Genomic DNA, 16,852 nt, shown 5'->3' with positions numbered 1-16,852 from the left:
GGAGGTTATGAGGATAAGAGGTATATTGTTATGGAACAAAACCAAACAACTTAGATCTCTGCTGCTGAAATGTGCACCAACACCTGCAGAAACATGAGAATTTTACAGCTCTATAGTCAGCTTCTCCTGAACTCTTAATTACAACACCTAGATAGTTTTTAAGACCTTTACACATTAATTTAATCAAAGCTGTACAAAATGATTTTCACATTCCAAAATACTCAGTGAAAACTGATCAAAAACTATTTCTCCCTTTAAAGCCGTGAAAGGGCTTGCCTGTCACACAAGTAAAAGTTGGGCTTCAATAGCTGCACAAATTTACATGCAACAATTACTGCTATACATTAACAGTGACACCTGTTGACCATCTCTTCACTGTAGTTAATTTTATTGAATTACTTAAGTCTTTGTGTATGGCCAAATGAACCTGGAACTTCTGGAATTACAGCCAATATCTGATCTTTTCCAACCAAGAATTTAGAGTGTATGTTTTTTAAAATGCATTTATACACTTATGTACATATATATTTGTGACTGTATATATACATACAAACATAACATTGTTGTAAGTACTAGACTGCTCAAGTCTACCGAAAGACTTTCTCACCAGCCTCTGTGGTACACAGATCTCTGCCATGTCTGGCATTTCTGAGCTGCATAGAAGGGAACTGTCTACAGACTTGTAAACAAGCATAGAAAAGAAGAAAAAAAGTCTTGGGTATTGAAATGACTTCAGCACAGCTACTGTCCAAGAAAAGAGGCCATGGGATCATCAGGTCTCTGACGTTTCATTCTATAGGCTTCCATTTCCTCTTCTGTTGGCTCCCTGGTCTCATACACGCTGTTGTATGGTCTCTTCCTCTCATCTAACTGCATAATTTCTTTAACTTGCAGGAGACGAGCCTCTTCTGCATTTAATGCCTGAAATGGAAGAAAAAAATGCAATGAAATTAAAAACAAAAAAAACACCTAATATTTTGCATCAAATCCTAGCATAACAAAGATAGAGCAGGCAGAATGCTGAGATAAGCAATGCACACATGCCTAACTGCCTACAGCACACCTTGTGTGCTGTTTAATGCACATTTTTCAGTCTTAACCACAAGACAACAGTAAGTTTGGAGTTTGCAAACAAGATACTCCTTTCCAATTGCCAAAATCAAGTATGAAACTCCTGGGTTCTACCTAAAGAGTAATCATGATCCTGGAAGGACAAAAACATGCCATCTTAGGGGGTTGATGTGTCTTTTTTCATTTAGGCTGTAATTTTTTAGATGAAAATATACCTTTTGAAATACAAGTTCTTCAGTTCCTCAAACAACTACTATTAGAAAAGCAAAAAGAAAAAGTAGGGTTTTTTTTTTTAAGTAACTATTGTTTAGTGTTAATTTGCTTCAGATACCCAAGGACGTGGCTCTGTGTTTGCACAGGGTCCATTCAGCAGTGGACAGGATAGCTTGTGAATGGATTTATTTTATTAGCTGTGAGTTGGTGCCTAACTATGGGATTAAAAAAATGCTACGTTGAGCTTTGGCAGTGCTTTTTATCTCTGCATCTTTCCTTAATACTCAAACTGCTGTGTTCTGTGATGCCTTTTAGATATCTGCAATAGTAACAGGTGACCAGGAAGGAAGCATTCTGTATCTTCTAAACCAAGTCTTCCAGAGCTAGAGAAACAGGAAATAACAGCAGTGTGCTTTACAACATCTAACAGCATTTTAAGTGTGCTTCAGCTCAAAATTAACATAAAACAACTCTGTCCACAGAATTCTATTGCAGAACTATTACAGAATTTATAAACCTGATGTAAAATGCATTTGAAGCTCTTTTCGCCACAAAAAAAAAATTGGGAGTGCTTTTGAATGTACCTTTTTAAGTTTTTCTTGCTTCTTTTTCTCTTCACCCTCACTGTCTGAATTTGAGCTCTTCTTGTGTTTCTTCTTTTTCTTCTCCTTCTGTTTTTCTTGGTGGATCTACAAGGTGGAAAAAAAGCAGCAGTTAAAATTCAGTAAACAGTTGTAATATTTAAACCATTAAATCCCAACTGTCTACTAATGCTACTGAGAGCTTAGTTTTTAATAGAGATGTCAATGACATAAAAATTATGTTTGGTAACTTCCAGACTTACTAAAATGACTTAAATAATTTTGTAGTTGCACAAACACTTGGGTTGCTTAAAGGGATAAAGAAAAATATCTCCCTTAGAAAGGGAAACAACCCACCTCCATCAGTGTTTTGGGTTTGGTCATATGCTCCTCCTCCCTGGGTTGCTCCTCTAGTAAGTTTGCTTCAGCATTCTGTACAGCAGGCAAGAGAAAGGATATCCATTTATAAAGCATGTTTGAAAGCAGAAGGACAACTTAAAGCAAAATCATCTAAGGCTTACACAGATTAATGCTTTCCAACTCTTCTCAAATAGTAAAAAAAATAAATAAATACATATATACTTACAGCAATTTCTTTCCCAGCTTCTCCTGTACAGTATGAGAACTTGACAAATGAGTGGCAGCACTTGTAACCCCACTTGCCTTCCTTCCAGTATGAACCCCAAATGCACTGCAGGAGAAGATGACAGAGCAGTCATAAGGACAGTCCCCTAACGAGGCAGGATACAATTTATTCCTGCCATTATTTCCTGATGAGTAACCTATTTAAACAGCCCAGAGGGGAGAAGCTACGAGAAATTAGGAATTTTACATTAGTCTTACAGGTATTATTTAAAAATAAACAACAAAACAGGATGTGGCCAAATCATTCACATCAAAGGGAAACATAGTAACTTCCTTTTCAGTTTAAGATGGCCATCATAATTCTTTAAATTCATGCTGTGATAATGAGGTTGAAATTCCTTCTTTGCAGAAGGATAAATTTACATGCTGTTTTGATCATACTGTGCTGCATCTACCACATGTCACTCCCTTACAAAGGGAAGACTTCTTTTTTCCCTTAAACTAGATACTTACTGTATGGTTGTTAATCTTCACATCTTCCTCATATTTAGAGCAAGCAATAGCTTTCTCTTGTCCTTTGATCACTGTTCCATGCCTAGAATACTCTACATAATCTTCTGTTTGAGCTAACAGCAACTCAGCTGGTGGGGCATCTAGATGTTCTTGTCCTCCATACTATAATGCAAGAAGAAATCATGTGCGAGAGTTCTGAAGAAAACCTATGCATATGGTTAACCATACATTTCAAGAATGCCACCTTTGCTGCCTTCTCTATCCACAGCACATAAATCCAGAAATACAACACTAAAGGCTATGAGAAATGCATTTCTTATGGCCACTGACTTTTCTTTTATTCCTGGAGGACTGCAGCAGCAGATATCCTTGTTAGTGATGTTCCAAAGCAGGAAAACTTTTCAGATTAAAACAAAGGCTGGAAAGTACACCTTTTCCCCCCCACTCCACACTTTCATGTCGGCAAGGTCAGAACCTACATGGGTTACTGAGTTCTTTGTCAGTTGGCCAAAAATCCAATAGCAAAATATAAGAGATATATCTTCATTAAGAAGACTTCACCTAAAACTAGATTCTGAAAACTCTGCTTTTCAAGAGAAGAAAAAAATTAAAGGAAGCTTTGTGACACAGCTGCTGGGGTACTTTTACAAAGATGCCACTTTTAAAGCATATGGAATTTTTTTTTTTAACTAGTTGTATTATTTTTAAAACAAAATATCTAGAATTCATCATACATACTGGTGTCAGATTTTTCATTAGAGAAATTCTGACAGGTAAGGGAAGCTCCCACAGTAATCTGAAGAAATATTTGTAGATCTTTAAAGGTTCCTATATTAAATAATGGTTCCAATAGATTAGTGTATGTAAGCCTTTTAATTTACATATCATAAATGTCATTAGAATAGCTGCTGTGTTTTCACATAACATTATGTATTTGTTTCTTAAGACCCAGAATTCAAACCCGACAGAATTCTAAATAAAACCATGTGTGTTTTACCTTCTCTAGAATGCTTTCTTTCTGCTGTGCCTTGAAGTCTTCTTTTTTCACTTTGAAGGATTTATAGAGCAGCTCTAGTTTTGTAGGGTCTGCTTGAAGATGAACTTCAGAGCCTTTGTCATAAGCCTCCCAAGCAAACACTGTACACACAAGAGTCATCACTCAACATTTATTCTCAAACTAAGGTACTCATTCAAATTTCCATCTTTAATTCTCAATCTAAAAGACTTTTCTTTTGCAGAAGAGCAGCATTAATGTAAATCCGTTAAATCTATTCCCTAAAAACAAGCAACCAAGAAATAAAACCCAATACAAAAAGCCCAGCAAGTCACAGAAAAACAGAAACCACTCACACTGAGTCTGTGCCATTGAAATGGTATCTCCAGTGTAACGAACAAAGTTGTCACCTGCATAACCAACCCTGCAAAAAAAAGAAATATTTTTAGTATGCAGCTAAGTGATTGTCTTTTAAAGGCAGTCATGTAAGTCTAACAGGAAAATAAACTTCTGTGCCCTGAGTAACAAGCGGAGGGAGGGAATGGAGAGTGCAGCTCACTACATGAAATCAAGGCCTAGGCTCCCAGCAGTCATGGAAGCACTGGGCAGCATTTCAGAATATTCACTGCTTACATTTATACGGGTACATCTTGCAACACTTCCTTGGAGCTCCACCTAAGACACCGTGCATCATGCTTGGATCTGACTGCATGAATGGCAGGTGATATTCAAGCAGTGACTCTCAGCTTTCGTATTTATCAATCTTTCCTGTTCAGCTTCAGCATATTTCAGCTATTTTAAAGCCTGGCAAAAGCTTTACTGCCCTTGGTTACCTTTTGCTCACCTCTTTGTAGAGGTTCACAAACCATAGCTGGAACATAGGTTGAAAAAATCAAATTATGTTAACAAATTCAGTTTGCACCTCCCCACAGCCACCCTGAAAAGTTTCCAGTCTGCAATACTGCAGCAGGAACACAGATTCAATAAAGGTCAAATTATGACTGGGGAGAAGAGGAAGCACTTGCATCTGAAATAAAACTGACTAGCTTCACTCTATCTGGGGGCAAGGAGAGGTGCAGAGAGCATTATTTGCTGTCATTTAGCCACTGCCATTGTATTTCAGGCAGCAAGCTAATCCAATTACTGTACCCTGAATAAATGTTTCTACTTGCAATTTGTCTGCTCTGTATGTCCACAGCACACACAGGTCAAGGCAGGGTCACAGCTCAAGTGCTTGACCCAGGTTTTAGGCAAGACAGCATTACGTGCAACCAAGCCCTCCTACAGTATCCTTCAATCAAGTGACCTATCTAGACAATCATAAAAACATTCAGACTTTTTCTGTGCAGGCTCTATGAATACATGGTGAGTTTTTGTTCCCCATTCTAGCAGTTAGGGAACACAAACACTCCATGTTAGAGGTCTCCAGTGCTGAATGCCTCCCAAAAAACAAAGGAGGAAGTTTTAGATTCAGTTACTGAAATACTTTGCATAAGCATCATCATCACCACTGTTCATAAATACCTCTTCTAGAGAGAAGTTCCTAGTTCTATGTCAGTTTAGTAAATGATAGTTCATGCACCAGAGGATTAAAGACCAGTATCAATAAAATACTACTTGCATGTACTAAACCACGAAGGTAATAAATAGAATAAATTTTGCACGTTTAATGTAAAGCATTATTGAAAGACTCCTCCTCCTACAACTGACTAGGGATTAATTAGCAACATCACATACAGATTCAAAATAAAATACAAAGCTATTAAAACCATCTCATTTTTAACGGAGTTTTGTTGGATGCACCTGCATGCCCATTTCAACTTACTCATCTGGATTCTTGCCTGTATTGGCATATGGATTCTCCCTCATCGCTCTCGTTTTGGGATCATAATAAGCAGAGTTTGGATCTAAATTCCTCAGGTACTAGGGGAAGAAAAGAAGATAAGTTATTTCATTAACATTTTTCATTTTCAAGGAACTAAAATTACTGCTGATGCCTCAGCTTAAGACATTTTAAAAGGACAGTGCCCTTGAGAACGTCACAGAATAAGCTGGAAGTGAGCTGAGAACTGACCTCAACTCCCAAACACAGGGACTCACACTCAAACTCAGCGATAACGGAGCGTTCAACTTTTAATATTCACTAATATGAAGAAAAAAAGAAAACCTGTGAAGAATTCTTTACCCACTTTTGCAATATCTTCCCGAATACGTAAATTCCGAACTGTGATTCGTCTTTTAGAGTCAAAGTTCTGCCCAGGCATATCAATGTCATCTGCATATTTATCTTCATCTTCATCTTCACTGTTATGATCTCTTTCCTAAGAACAGAGATAGACAACTTATTTAGAAGCAGTCATTCACTCTAGAGACAAGCATAAGAATCTGATTTTAGTGGTTTCATTACAAATGGGCTTAAGTGTGCTGATGGATCATGCAGCTACATTCATCGTTCCAGAAATACTCATCAAGGATTGCCACTTCCTCCAATTAAAAACTGCAACTCTGATGAATTAAAAAAGCTACCTTGGGCAAATCATACCATGCCTTAAGAAGCAGTTACGTGCTGACACCTTTAAGGTTTGACAACACACAGGAGTTAAAAAAAAAGCACAAAACAAAGCAATTAATAACAAAAAACCCTTCATGAAAGAAAAACAGGCAGCCAGTGATTGAGCCCAACTCTGAAACCCTTATGCCACCCTTGTTTTGCTGTTTCACTAACTACATGTCCTTTTTTCTGCCCATGATGTGATGCAGTGGGTATTCATCTTACTGTCTGTGAATTTGGTTCCTCTTCTCCCCACTGGTGTCTTGGGGAGTTCTGCAGCAAACAAAGAGCACATCAGCAGAGAGGATAAGACAGGGCAGAGAGGAAAGGCGGCAGGCAGATCAAGACCAATCAAAGCAGGACTTTGATGCTGGATACAAAAATACAATGCACTTGTGGCACAAAACACACAGATCACTGAATGCTGAGTATCCTAGGGAAGAGCTGTAACACAGCTCATCACTGAATTACCAACCAAATTTCTAGGATTCGCCGTTCTTGCAAAGGCTCAGTACTGTCACTGTTACCTAAAGCCTGCTACACCTTCAGAGTAGAACAGATTGGAATATTTCACGTCGTGCAAATAAATCCAAGATTAAATTCTGAAAGCTTTAAAAAAAATATATTAAAAAGCTAGGTATGCATATTTAATTAGCACTGACAAGAAGACCGAGCTTGAATCAGAAGACTGAATTCAATCTGGAGAAACAAAACCTGATTTTTTTTATTCACCTGCTTAGCCTTTCACTTTAAATGTTATTCTGCAGTGAATACACACATTAAAAAAAAAATAATAGCAGCTTTTATCTGGAAGGTCAGAACTCTATTTTATGCTGGGTCAGAGATTCGGTTCACTCTGCCACCTGGTGACAAAATGCAGGGTGGCAACCTCTGGAAAATGGATTCTGATTGTACATCACCTATTGCTCAATGCCTTCTGTCTTAAGATACCAATTCAAACACTCTTGACCAGAAACAATCCCTATGTCGTCTCTGTGTTAGAAACCTGTTGTCAAAACTCAGAAATTGAGCTTAGAAAAAACCATGCTGTTAAAATCAGAACTTGATATCAAATATTATCCAAAGCATTGCCTATAATCTAAGAGGAACTGAAGTGGAAGATGCAAACTTCGCAGAGTTACAGTTCAGAGGGAAATATCTGTGCTCAGCCTTCACATAATCAAAGACTCTGCAAACAGCCATAACAATGACTGAAGAAGAAACAAGCCTGGTTCCAGGATAAAGATATCTTCCTATTCCCATTTATACTGACCATAATAAAACAATCCACGCAACAATCACTACTTCAGTATTAGACAAAACAAACCTTTAAATTAAAAAACAAACAGACAAACAAAAAAAACATGCATCTCAGAGTATGAGCAGAATGACCGTATGGCAGATGAGCTTTCTGATCTAAAATACCACATCGTTAATTTTACAAGGTTAATAATCAGAAGGAAGTTTTGTCCAGAAGCGAAATACAAAGTCACACATCTGAAAGAAGGTACTCTGAATTCTTGTACAACACATAACCACCTGGGGCTACAAAGAACTTTAATATTTTGCAGGCTATAAAAAGCAACAGGAAACTGTGTATAGAGAATAAACGCATCAGAGAGCAGAAATAACCTGTTGGGTTTTTATTCAGCCTAAGCAAAAATAAATCAAGAGCTTAATGCACTTACCACTTGTTCCAGCTTTCCTGATGCTAACTCCTCCTGAAGCTTCTGGGCTTTCAGCGTGCGCTTGGCCTGCATATCATGCAAATGCATTTGTTTTAATATTTCCTTTTCATAGCAAGCACATAGTGATGTCATAAGCATTTATTGTAATAGATTTTAAATGGCAGTGATAACAAGAAAATCAGCTTCCACTTCTACTTGTAAAAAAAAAAAAAATCAGTAGCCTAAAGTTTATCTCATCTATGCTTAAGACTCATCACAGTTTTTAGGGCCCCAAGGAAACTACATGTAACTCACCATTTTGCTGTTTTATGGTATACTGTTAAATAAGCAATTTTACTATAGCTCATGCAGCTGTACTGTTGCTTTGTGTGAACTAATTAAAGAAATACAGCTTATTTTAGTTCAACACTGTTTGAGAACAAATGTGTTTTACCATAGTGCCCTCATCATGTAGTCAGGAATTTCAGTAGTTAAGGTAGTTCAGTGAGAGATAGTGCAAGCATTTACAACTCATACAAGAATCATGACATTTTAGCAATCACAGTGATATTTTAGAGCAGCACAAAGTAAGCTTTTATGTGCATGACATCACAGAACCACAGAGATGAACAACCACTGTTCCACAATAGTAACAAGAAGGGCTCTAGATAATAAGCATTGCTTAAAAATTCCATTTTTGCCTACAAATTAATCTGCACTTTGGTCAGCTCATTATAGGGTTTGTCTAGTTAATGCAAGCAATTAGGAGACACACATAGCAGACCCCCACTCAGATCTGAATTCCTCTATTTCTAGTGAAGTCTGCTAACACAACACGCACCCAGTTTTTCCATTACTGATACGGCACAAGGTCTAATGTTAGCAGTGTGCAGAACAAACACCCCTCACAGTAACCCAAACACTACATCTTTCCCCAGTGAACTGCAACGCCTACGTACCAAGTCAACCTTGGCATATTCCTCCACAATCTTCATGTGCTCTTCTGGGTTATAACCATTCCAGCGATCTCGCTTTCCATCGTAATCAAACATCAGCTGAGGCTGCACATGTTCATCTGGTGCAATATTCATGCCTGTGTACTTTGCTCCAACTTTCCTGGGTCTCTGGATGTAAAAAACATACAAAAGGGTTGGATCAATTGATCCAATTGAAACATGCCCTGTGACGCCACTCTTTAAAAATGTTAATGTAAAAATGTTAAGATGGCCACACCAGCACTGGAAATGAAGTACACTAACATAAGGAACTAAATGTCAAACACTTCCAACTTTTATTACAGCGTTTCTTGCAAGCAGAATTAAATGGCGATTATTTTTTTCTTTGTTTTTCTTTTATTTTCCCCACAGAACAGCTGCTTTAGATAATTTCAAACAGCATTATAGCACCTGTAATCTTTTCCAAAGTAACTGCTATTTTACCTATAGCAAGGCATTTTTCACTGCAGTCACATTCACTTTTGAACCATTAAAATATCAACAGCATCAAGCTTACCTCCATGCAGTCCTTCTTTTTGTGTGTCAGTGCACCACAGTTCTCACAAGCTCCCTTGCGGTATCTGGTAGCTATAGAGTGCTAAGCAGCAAAAGAAGACAGCATTAAACAAACCATACGGATATTTCCACCAATGGATTTATTTATTTTCTAACACAACCAAAGCACACATGCTCCAAACTCAAAAGGCCATTTTGATGATCACCAAACACTGGGTAATGCTTGCTGAGTACAAATTTCCAGTTCCTGTCACCCTCCACAACATATAATCAGAACGTGCAGGGTGTCAATACCTGTTACTGCATAGGAACAAACCACAGCTCTGTTTCAGGACAAAGGCAGGCCCATACCTCTTTCACTCCCCGTTTGTACCAGTCTCCCGAGGAGCTGTACTGCTTCTGCTTCTCCGGCTGAGGCCTCTGATGCTTTAGCGTTGGTCTTTTGGAAGGATCGATGTACCACGGGACTGAAGATATGTACTGAGGGATGTGAGGATTGATATCTCTGTGAAAGGCGTTATGAAATTAACACGTGGCAAAGGAAAAAAACCACCACATTCAGTTAACAAACAGCTCTTACGTTAAACTCTGTCACCAGGTGAATCTATTTTACCAACAGAACTGTTAACTTCTGATGAATCTGCTTTACGAACTCACTTTCCTTCCTCATCCACTTCCGCAGGCGCGTTCCCCAGTTTCCTCTGCTCCTCCAATTCCTTCTTTTTCCTCCAGTCCTCCCTCGTCATCTTCTTCGGCTCCTCCATGCTCACGTCGCCCGGCCCTCCCGAAGGAGCTGCGTTTACCGCTGTCCCAGACGCCATTTTACTTCCCCCTGTAACACTAAAGAACCACACGCGTTCAAACCCGGCCGGATCCCACGAGGCTCTCCTCAGGCACCCCTCACAACCGCCCAGCCGCCCGCGACCCGGCGCCCACCCCTCACCTCCGTCGCCTGTTTACCAGCTAGGCCGCGCCGCCGCCCCACAATGCACCGCGGCCGGGAGCCCCGCCCCTTAAAGGCGCCGGGTCCCCTGAGGAGCCGTCACGCAGTCACCACGGCAACGAGGCACCGGAACCCGCAGTCCCGCCGTCGCCCCGACGCCGCTGAGCCAATCGGATGCCTGAGCGTTAGTCGAAACAGCCAATGGGAGGAGCGGAAGGGCTGTAGGGGCCGGTGGCGGCAGGGCGCTGTTTGTACTTTTCTCTGTCCGCGCTCTGAGCCGCTCCCGCCCGCTCCGCGCTGTCCTCTCTCTCCTGTTCCCGTCCGGCTCTCACCGCAGGTAAGTGTGCGGCTTTCCGCAGGGAGTTCTTTCTTGGCTGCGAGCAATCCTTCTGCCCTGGGAGAAGAGGCCCCCTGTGACCGCTGGCTGCTCGCGTTAGGAGTCGGATCGCCAGCCTAGGTTTCCTGCAGTGAGCAGCACTGAGCGCTGGAGAGAAGTGAAGCAGCAAACGCGCAGGATTGCGGTGAGACCTTGAGTCTTTCTCAAACCCACGTGAGCTCCATGGGTCCGGGTATCGATGTATCCAGGGCCGATAGTCTGTAGCTAAACTGCTGTGGCGCGAAGTACGGCTTGCTGCATTCTCTTCTAAGAGCCAGCACGTGGCAACTGTCATCAGAGAGTCACAGAACGCCTTGGGTCAGAAGGGACCTCAAGGATCATCAAGTTCCAACCCCCTCCCCTTCCCCACCCCATCCCCCCCACTGCTGCACGCAGGGCCGCCAGCCTCCTTATACAATACTACACCAGGTTGCCCCGTCCAACGTGGCACCATTCCTAGCATACTTCAAACACTTGCTGTTTCTGTTAGCAAGAACTGCCTAGATTTTCTGTATGCCTTTCCAGGGTGGTCTCATCAGCCCAGAGATGTCAACGCTGATCTTTGTGGATAAGGAGAACGGTGAAGTTGGTGCGACTAAGAACCAGTTGAGGCGCCCTTCAGTATCATGTGGGTATATGCTCCATGGAGGCAGTGTGGGATGGAGTACAGTGCGTGTCCTGGATTTTGTTAATCACTGTTTTGAACAAAAATAACGGGTTGAGTTGATAAATAATAAAACTAAGTTTATCAACTATTATAAATGTGGAAATCACCTGTCTTTTGTCACAGACAGGATTTACACTTTTGAGTTACAAGTGGAGAACAAGTAGCTTTCTAGCACACGCACTTCATTAGAAGCAAGCTTTAGCATTAACATGGTTCTAAAGTTTGCCTTCCCTTCCTGTCTACAGCAAAAGTCTTATCAGAAAGAACACAAGTCAATACTCCACTTCCAAAAAAAACAATCAGAACTCCAGCCACATCCCACTCTGTCAGAAAAGCTCTTGGAAACGTGAACAGAACTGTAGGAGTTACAAGCAAGAAGGAACAGAGAGATAAAAATCAGCCTTGCAGTGCAAAGAAAGTGAGTACGACCCTTCTGTAAGGGATGGGTATCAGAAGAACGCATGATGTGCCTACAACAGCTTAGGGAACACACAAGGGTGAAGAAGTGGCTCTAGACAAAATATTGGCTGGGCTATTGTCTTGTTCATATTCTGTTTAGTGGGTGTTCATTGTTATGAGCCTAAATATCTTACTGCAGAGATTTGTTGCCACTGTGTATCACCATACAAGCTCAGCTGAAGCATTTCCCCTTTTGCAGCTTCACACATCAAGGGTGTTAGAATTCAGACAGTATGGCAATGGAATTCAGAGCCTGTATGGCAAGTGCTCACGTCTTTTCTATGCTATACAGGTTTACAGACACAAAAAGGGTACTACACTGAGAAAACATGGTAGCACAAATAATGTGACTTCTTCATTTTAAGGTTGCTGAAAAAGCTGTTGGATTAGAAAGCTGGGATGCAGTGGGTGATGAAGCTTACCCAGAAATAGAAAACATGTTTCCATTTGATCCTCTAGGTAAGAGCTCTTGGGGTAGTTATTAAAACCAAATTAGACTTTGATTAAGTGTTGATGCTGTAAGACTTTCACTGAGCTGTTGTGGTAAGTAAGCTGGTATTACATTTCTGCAGAGTCCTTTCTTAAACATAAGGGCATTCAATATTTTTGAAGTATCACCTTGTTCTTGTTTGACTGTTTTAAACATACATACTGCTTGATACAGTTGACATAGCATAGGGATTAGAAAAATTCCTTACAGCTCTTGCTTTATGGTGACTGTTATGTAGATTTCAGATAAGCGTTAGCATACAAAACTTCATGGACACTGATAAGTAACTGACAATAAGCACTCCATAAGAAGGAACTGTTGGATTGAATTGTTCTGGAACTACTCCTGTTTCACTTAATCAAAGACAACTTGCAGCTCCTCATGCTATTGTGTGGTGTTACTGAACTACAGCATGTCTTTCCTAAACAGACTTCGAGAGTTTTGAAGTTCCTGAAGAGCACAGATTAAGCAATATCAAGCTGTATGGTGTTCCTCTCATGATACACACAAGTACTTGTGACAAACCTGTGAACATAACTTGTTCACCTGTGAAGCTTGAAAAGATGCCTTGGGAGTCTGGTAAGTGGAAAACTATCCTGAGTTCCAGTGCATGCAGTGCTCATTAGGGAAGCAAGTTGGCTGCAGTAGTGAACAGCTATTGCTCCTGTAAGTACAAGAGCAGGACGTTTGTCTCAAAGAGCTCTCGGTAAACGACTGAGCTGAATTTAACTGGTCAGCTCTACTGGCATAGGTAGTGGTCTCAAAGCTGCTCTGCCATGTAGCTTTCTGTGATGTATTGCTAAGTCATTTGTTAGGAGGAATTATTTTATACAAGCTAACAATACTTGATGTAGCCATTCAAGAGGCTTTTGCTAATCCACCAGCAGCTAGCTTGAGTGTAAACTTCTGGATTTTGTGAATAACTAATCTGCTCTATCTCTAACTTTCAGACTTGCTCCAACCACCTACTGACTTTATTTCTACGCTGGATGACATCATTGATATGCCACCTATGAACTATGACTTTTAAAAGTATACTTTGAAGTCTCTATTGAATTTCCTGTTTATAATAAAGGTTAGTTTAACTTGTGAAATAACACTTAGCTTGCTTTTTTCTTTCAGTAGAGTTGATATGCTACGTGCCCAAGATGTAGGCATTTTACTATCTGACAGGCTATTGAAACTAAGCTTAGTCTTGCTTAAGAGCTCATCTATAATTCAGTGTTCTGAACTATATCCAGATGTTAGTATATGAATCTTCAAGTCACAAGTACAGATTCAATTTCTTCTTCTCATCACTGTTGTTGTTCCAGTTCCTTTCTGTAATCACATAAGACAAGTCAGGTTTAGAGGTGGCATGATTCATAGTTGCCTGCTATACCACAGTGGATAAAACCTGGTTTGGGGTGTTTAATGAAGGCTGGAATATGGGGCCCCTCACTACAAGGCACATCCTGGAACACGTTCAGAGAAGGGCAATGAAGCTGTGAGGGGTTTGGAGCACAAGTTGTAAGAAGAGCAGCTGAGGGAGCTGGGATTGTTTAGTCTGGAAAAGAGGAAGCTCAGGGGTGACCTAACCACTCTCCACAACCACCTGAAAGGAGGTTGGTGAGGTGGGGGGTCAACCTCTGCTCCCACACAGCTACTAATAGGATGAGAGGAAACAGCCTCAGGTTGCTTCACAGGAGGTTCAGGTGGGAAATTAGTGAATATTTCTCCAAGAGAGTGGTCAGGTGCTGAAAGGGTCTGCCTGGGGAGGTGTAGGAGTCACTGTCCCTAGATACATACAAGAAACAGACAGATACTGTAATGAGAGATGTGGTTTAGTGGGAATTATTGGTGATAGGTGGATGGGATATCAAGGTCTTTTCATAGAGATTCTATGATGAAAATATGCTATTCCATCTTCCTGCAAGTCTTATGATGCTTGTACATGTGTAGTAGTTACATATAGTTACTACTATAAACACCTGTTTTTTTTTTTCCAGAAAAAGAAGTATTTACTTGCTGTTGCTGTGTGAATTCACTCTTGTGAGGAAAAAAAAAAAGTGAATTAATAGCAGATTCATGTCCTTGTTTGACATACACACTACATTTCTAATTCTTAAGTATATTTCTAAGCAGTAAGAAGCCAGTTCAGAAAGTGTAATGCTATAACGTGATGGAAAACACAGCAATGATAGTGAGGTAGCAGAGTCCCAGGCTGCCAGAAGTGAGGACAGACCCAAGTGCAGCAGCCATGAATGCAAAAACAAAGGAAAAAAAGACACTCACCTTCAAAAGGACTCACATAAGCAGGAATCTCCAGCAAGATACCTTACCTCCACTGCCAACCCTTAAATGAGGTCTGGGAGGGGGGAGGATCCTGGTCCCACCCCTTCCAGTCATTCGGTTGCATTACACACACCTGACCTCCCTCTGGTTTGGCCCTGCTTTCTCACCAGGTGCTTAATCACTGCTTCAGGCCATGACTTAGTGTTTCTGCTACAGGAAGTCCTAGCGAAAGTCAGGAATCATAGCCAGTAATGTTTGCTGTACTTCTAGTTTTGTACACAACATTAGCAATTGATGTTCACTTGCTTTTAGTTCCTGGGCAATACTTTGATCTACCTGGATTGCAGCAGCCTGAGCTGCCCCTTAAGCTCATTCTGACCATGAATTACAACACTGTGATAGTTTTTTGTTGTTCTTTGGGGCAGCTGAGCTCCTGTACAACGGACAGGAACTGCTGTGTCAAATTTAACATCATTGTGACTGACAGATGAGGGACGGAGCTTGTCAACAGCTTTATTTTCCTGAATGGTAGGTGTGTAGTGTAGATGACATTTCAAGGCTGAAGGAAAGCAGGTGTTAGAGAAGCAGTTTAATGAGTCCAAACTAGTGGTTTTCCAGACCTCTACATCTCAACTCCTAACCCCTTATTCCCATCTCCTGTCTATGGAAGTCACTTTCTTGAGAAATGAACAATGCTTTCTTATGATCATACATTGCAATCACCACAGTGACGGCTGTAGTAGTTAAGACATCACTGTATGCTGTGCTGTGTGCCAGTGGTATACAAGATGTTGTTTATTAAGTAGTGTCCAATAGCTTTCCTGTATAAGGGTGAATTAAAAGCACTAGTCACAGAACACAAAGGTGACAGGTGACAAGAGCTGCATATCTAGGTTGTGGAAATGGTGCTGTGAGTAACTTGTATATTCTGTTTACTGTCTTATAACCCCATGATAGTCTGCATTGGGAAAATACTTGACTGCTTGCTAGGGTCCTTTGCTTTAATAATTCTACATATATCAGTAGAACCTACGGTTTCTGTTATTGCCCTCCTTGTGGCTATCTTACTAGTCTAGTACCTAGAGAGGGGTTCTACATCTCACTTCCAGTGTGCTAAATACTAAGTGCTAAACATTCTACTGATGTTCTTGCTATACACTTGAAAGGGTGTCCTGGTGCTTTCTGTGTTTGTAATTAAGGTCCTGTAGGCTGTCCTTTCCACTGTTTTAATTAAAATATGTTGAAGATGTTGCTATTGCTACTCAGCAGAGATTCTGAGCAATTTCTGCCACTTGCTCAACTTTCAGTGGGTTGTTGGGAACCTGAGATTGCAGATAGACTTGTAGAGTGTGATTTTAAATCCATGAAGATGGAAGAAAAGTGTTTTGATCCATAGATCCTATTAAAAGAAACCAACAAAACTACTGGATAAACATAATTGGAGACTGTTTAGAGAACACTTTCACGGTGCTTCTCAAAGCAGGCCTAAGACTTCTTATGTTTTATTGAATCTTTAAAATGAACTTGGGAACCAGCAGCCTGTAGAAGCTTTTCTCAGAACTGTTAGACAGCTTCTTACAGTCTTGTGGAGTGTAGCAGCCTGGGTTTTGCAGTGAGGTGGTCTGGGTGCTCCAGGTTGCCACAGCTAAGCAGCCGCAAAAACAGCTTTCCAGCTCATGCTTATACTGGTACTTGAAGTAGCAAATAATATGCTAACTGCATGGTAACTAAAAGAAATCAGGCTAATTTGGTGTAGATCAGGGACGGTTTTAGAAGCATGCTAAAGGTGCAGCCTGACTGCTTAAAGGTGTGATATGAATGTGAAATTGTTTTCGTGCTCTGCCCTGCACAGCTGTCAAAGGTGGAAAAAATCTGTTTGAAGACCAGAAAGAATAACAGGCCTCAGAATGTTTCAAGTCCTTAATGCTTTTTACTCATCAGAAGCAGATGAGCCTGA

At 40.6% G+C, this 16,852-nt stretch overlaps 2 protein-coding genes across 2 annotated transcripts; one reads left to right on the top strand and one right to left on the bottom strand.

The window, feature by feature from the left end:
- Nucleotides 1-741: 741 nt before the first annotated feature.
- On the bottom strand, nt 742-10,507 carry SLU7 (SLU7 homolog, splicing factor; the record flags this gene model as incomplete). The annotated part of the gene is made up of 15 exons (XM_079542351.1): nt 742-921; nt 1,869-1,973; nt 2,223-2,297; nt 2,452-2,556; nt 2,964-3,125; nt 3,961-4,100; nt 4,314-4,381; nt 5,783-5,880; nt 6,147-6,278; nt 6,734-6,781; nt 8,197-8,262; nt 9,135-9,299; nt 9,688-9,768; nt 10,038-10,191; nt 10,344-10,507. 15 exons carry the CDS (start codon nt 10,505-10,507, stop codon nt 742-744), a joined length of 1,743 nt encoding a protein of 580 aa, XP_079398477.1.
- A 1,044-nt stretch (nt 10,508-11,551) lies between these two features.
- On the top strand, nt 11,552-13,651 carry PTTG1 (PTTG1 regulator of sister chromatid separation, securin; the record flags this gene model as incomplete). Its single annotated transcript, XM_079542420.1, has 5 exons — nt 11,552-11,633; nt 11,918-12,090; nt 12,497-12,590; nt 13,051-13,200; nt 13,572-13,651. 5 exons carry the CDS (start codon nt 11,552-11,554, stop codon nt 13,649-13,651), a joined length of 579 nt encoding a protein of 192 aa, XP_079398546.1.
- Nucleotides 13,652-16,852: the final 3,201 nt, after the last annotated feature.

The sequence above is a fragment of the Tetrao urogallus genome (genome assembly GCF_951394365.1).
Source record: "Tetrao urogallus genome assembly, chromosome: 14".
NCBI lineage: Eukaryota > Metazoa > Chordata > Aves > Galliformes > Phasianidae > Tetrao > Tetrao urogallus.
This window is presented reverse-complemented; position numbering and strand designations above follow the sequence as displayed.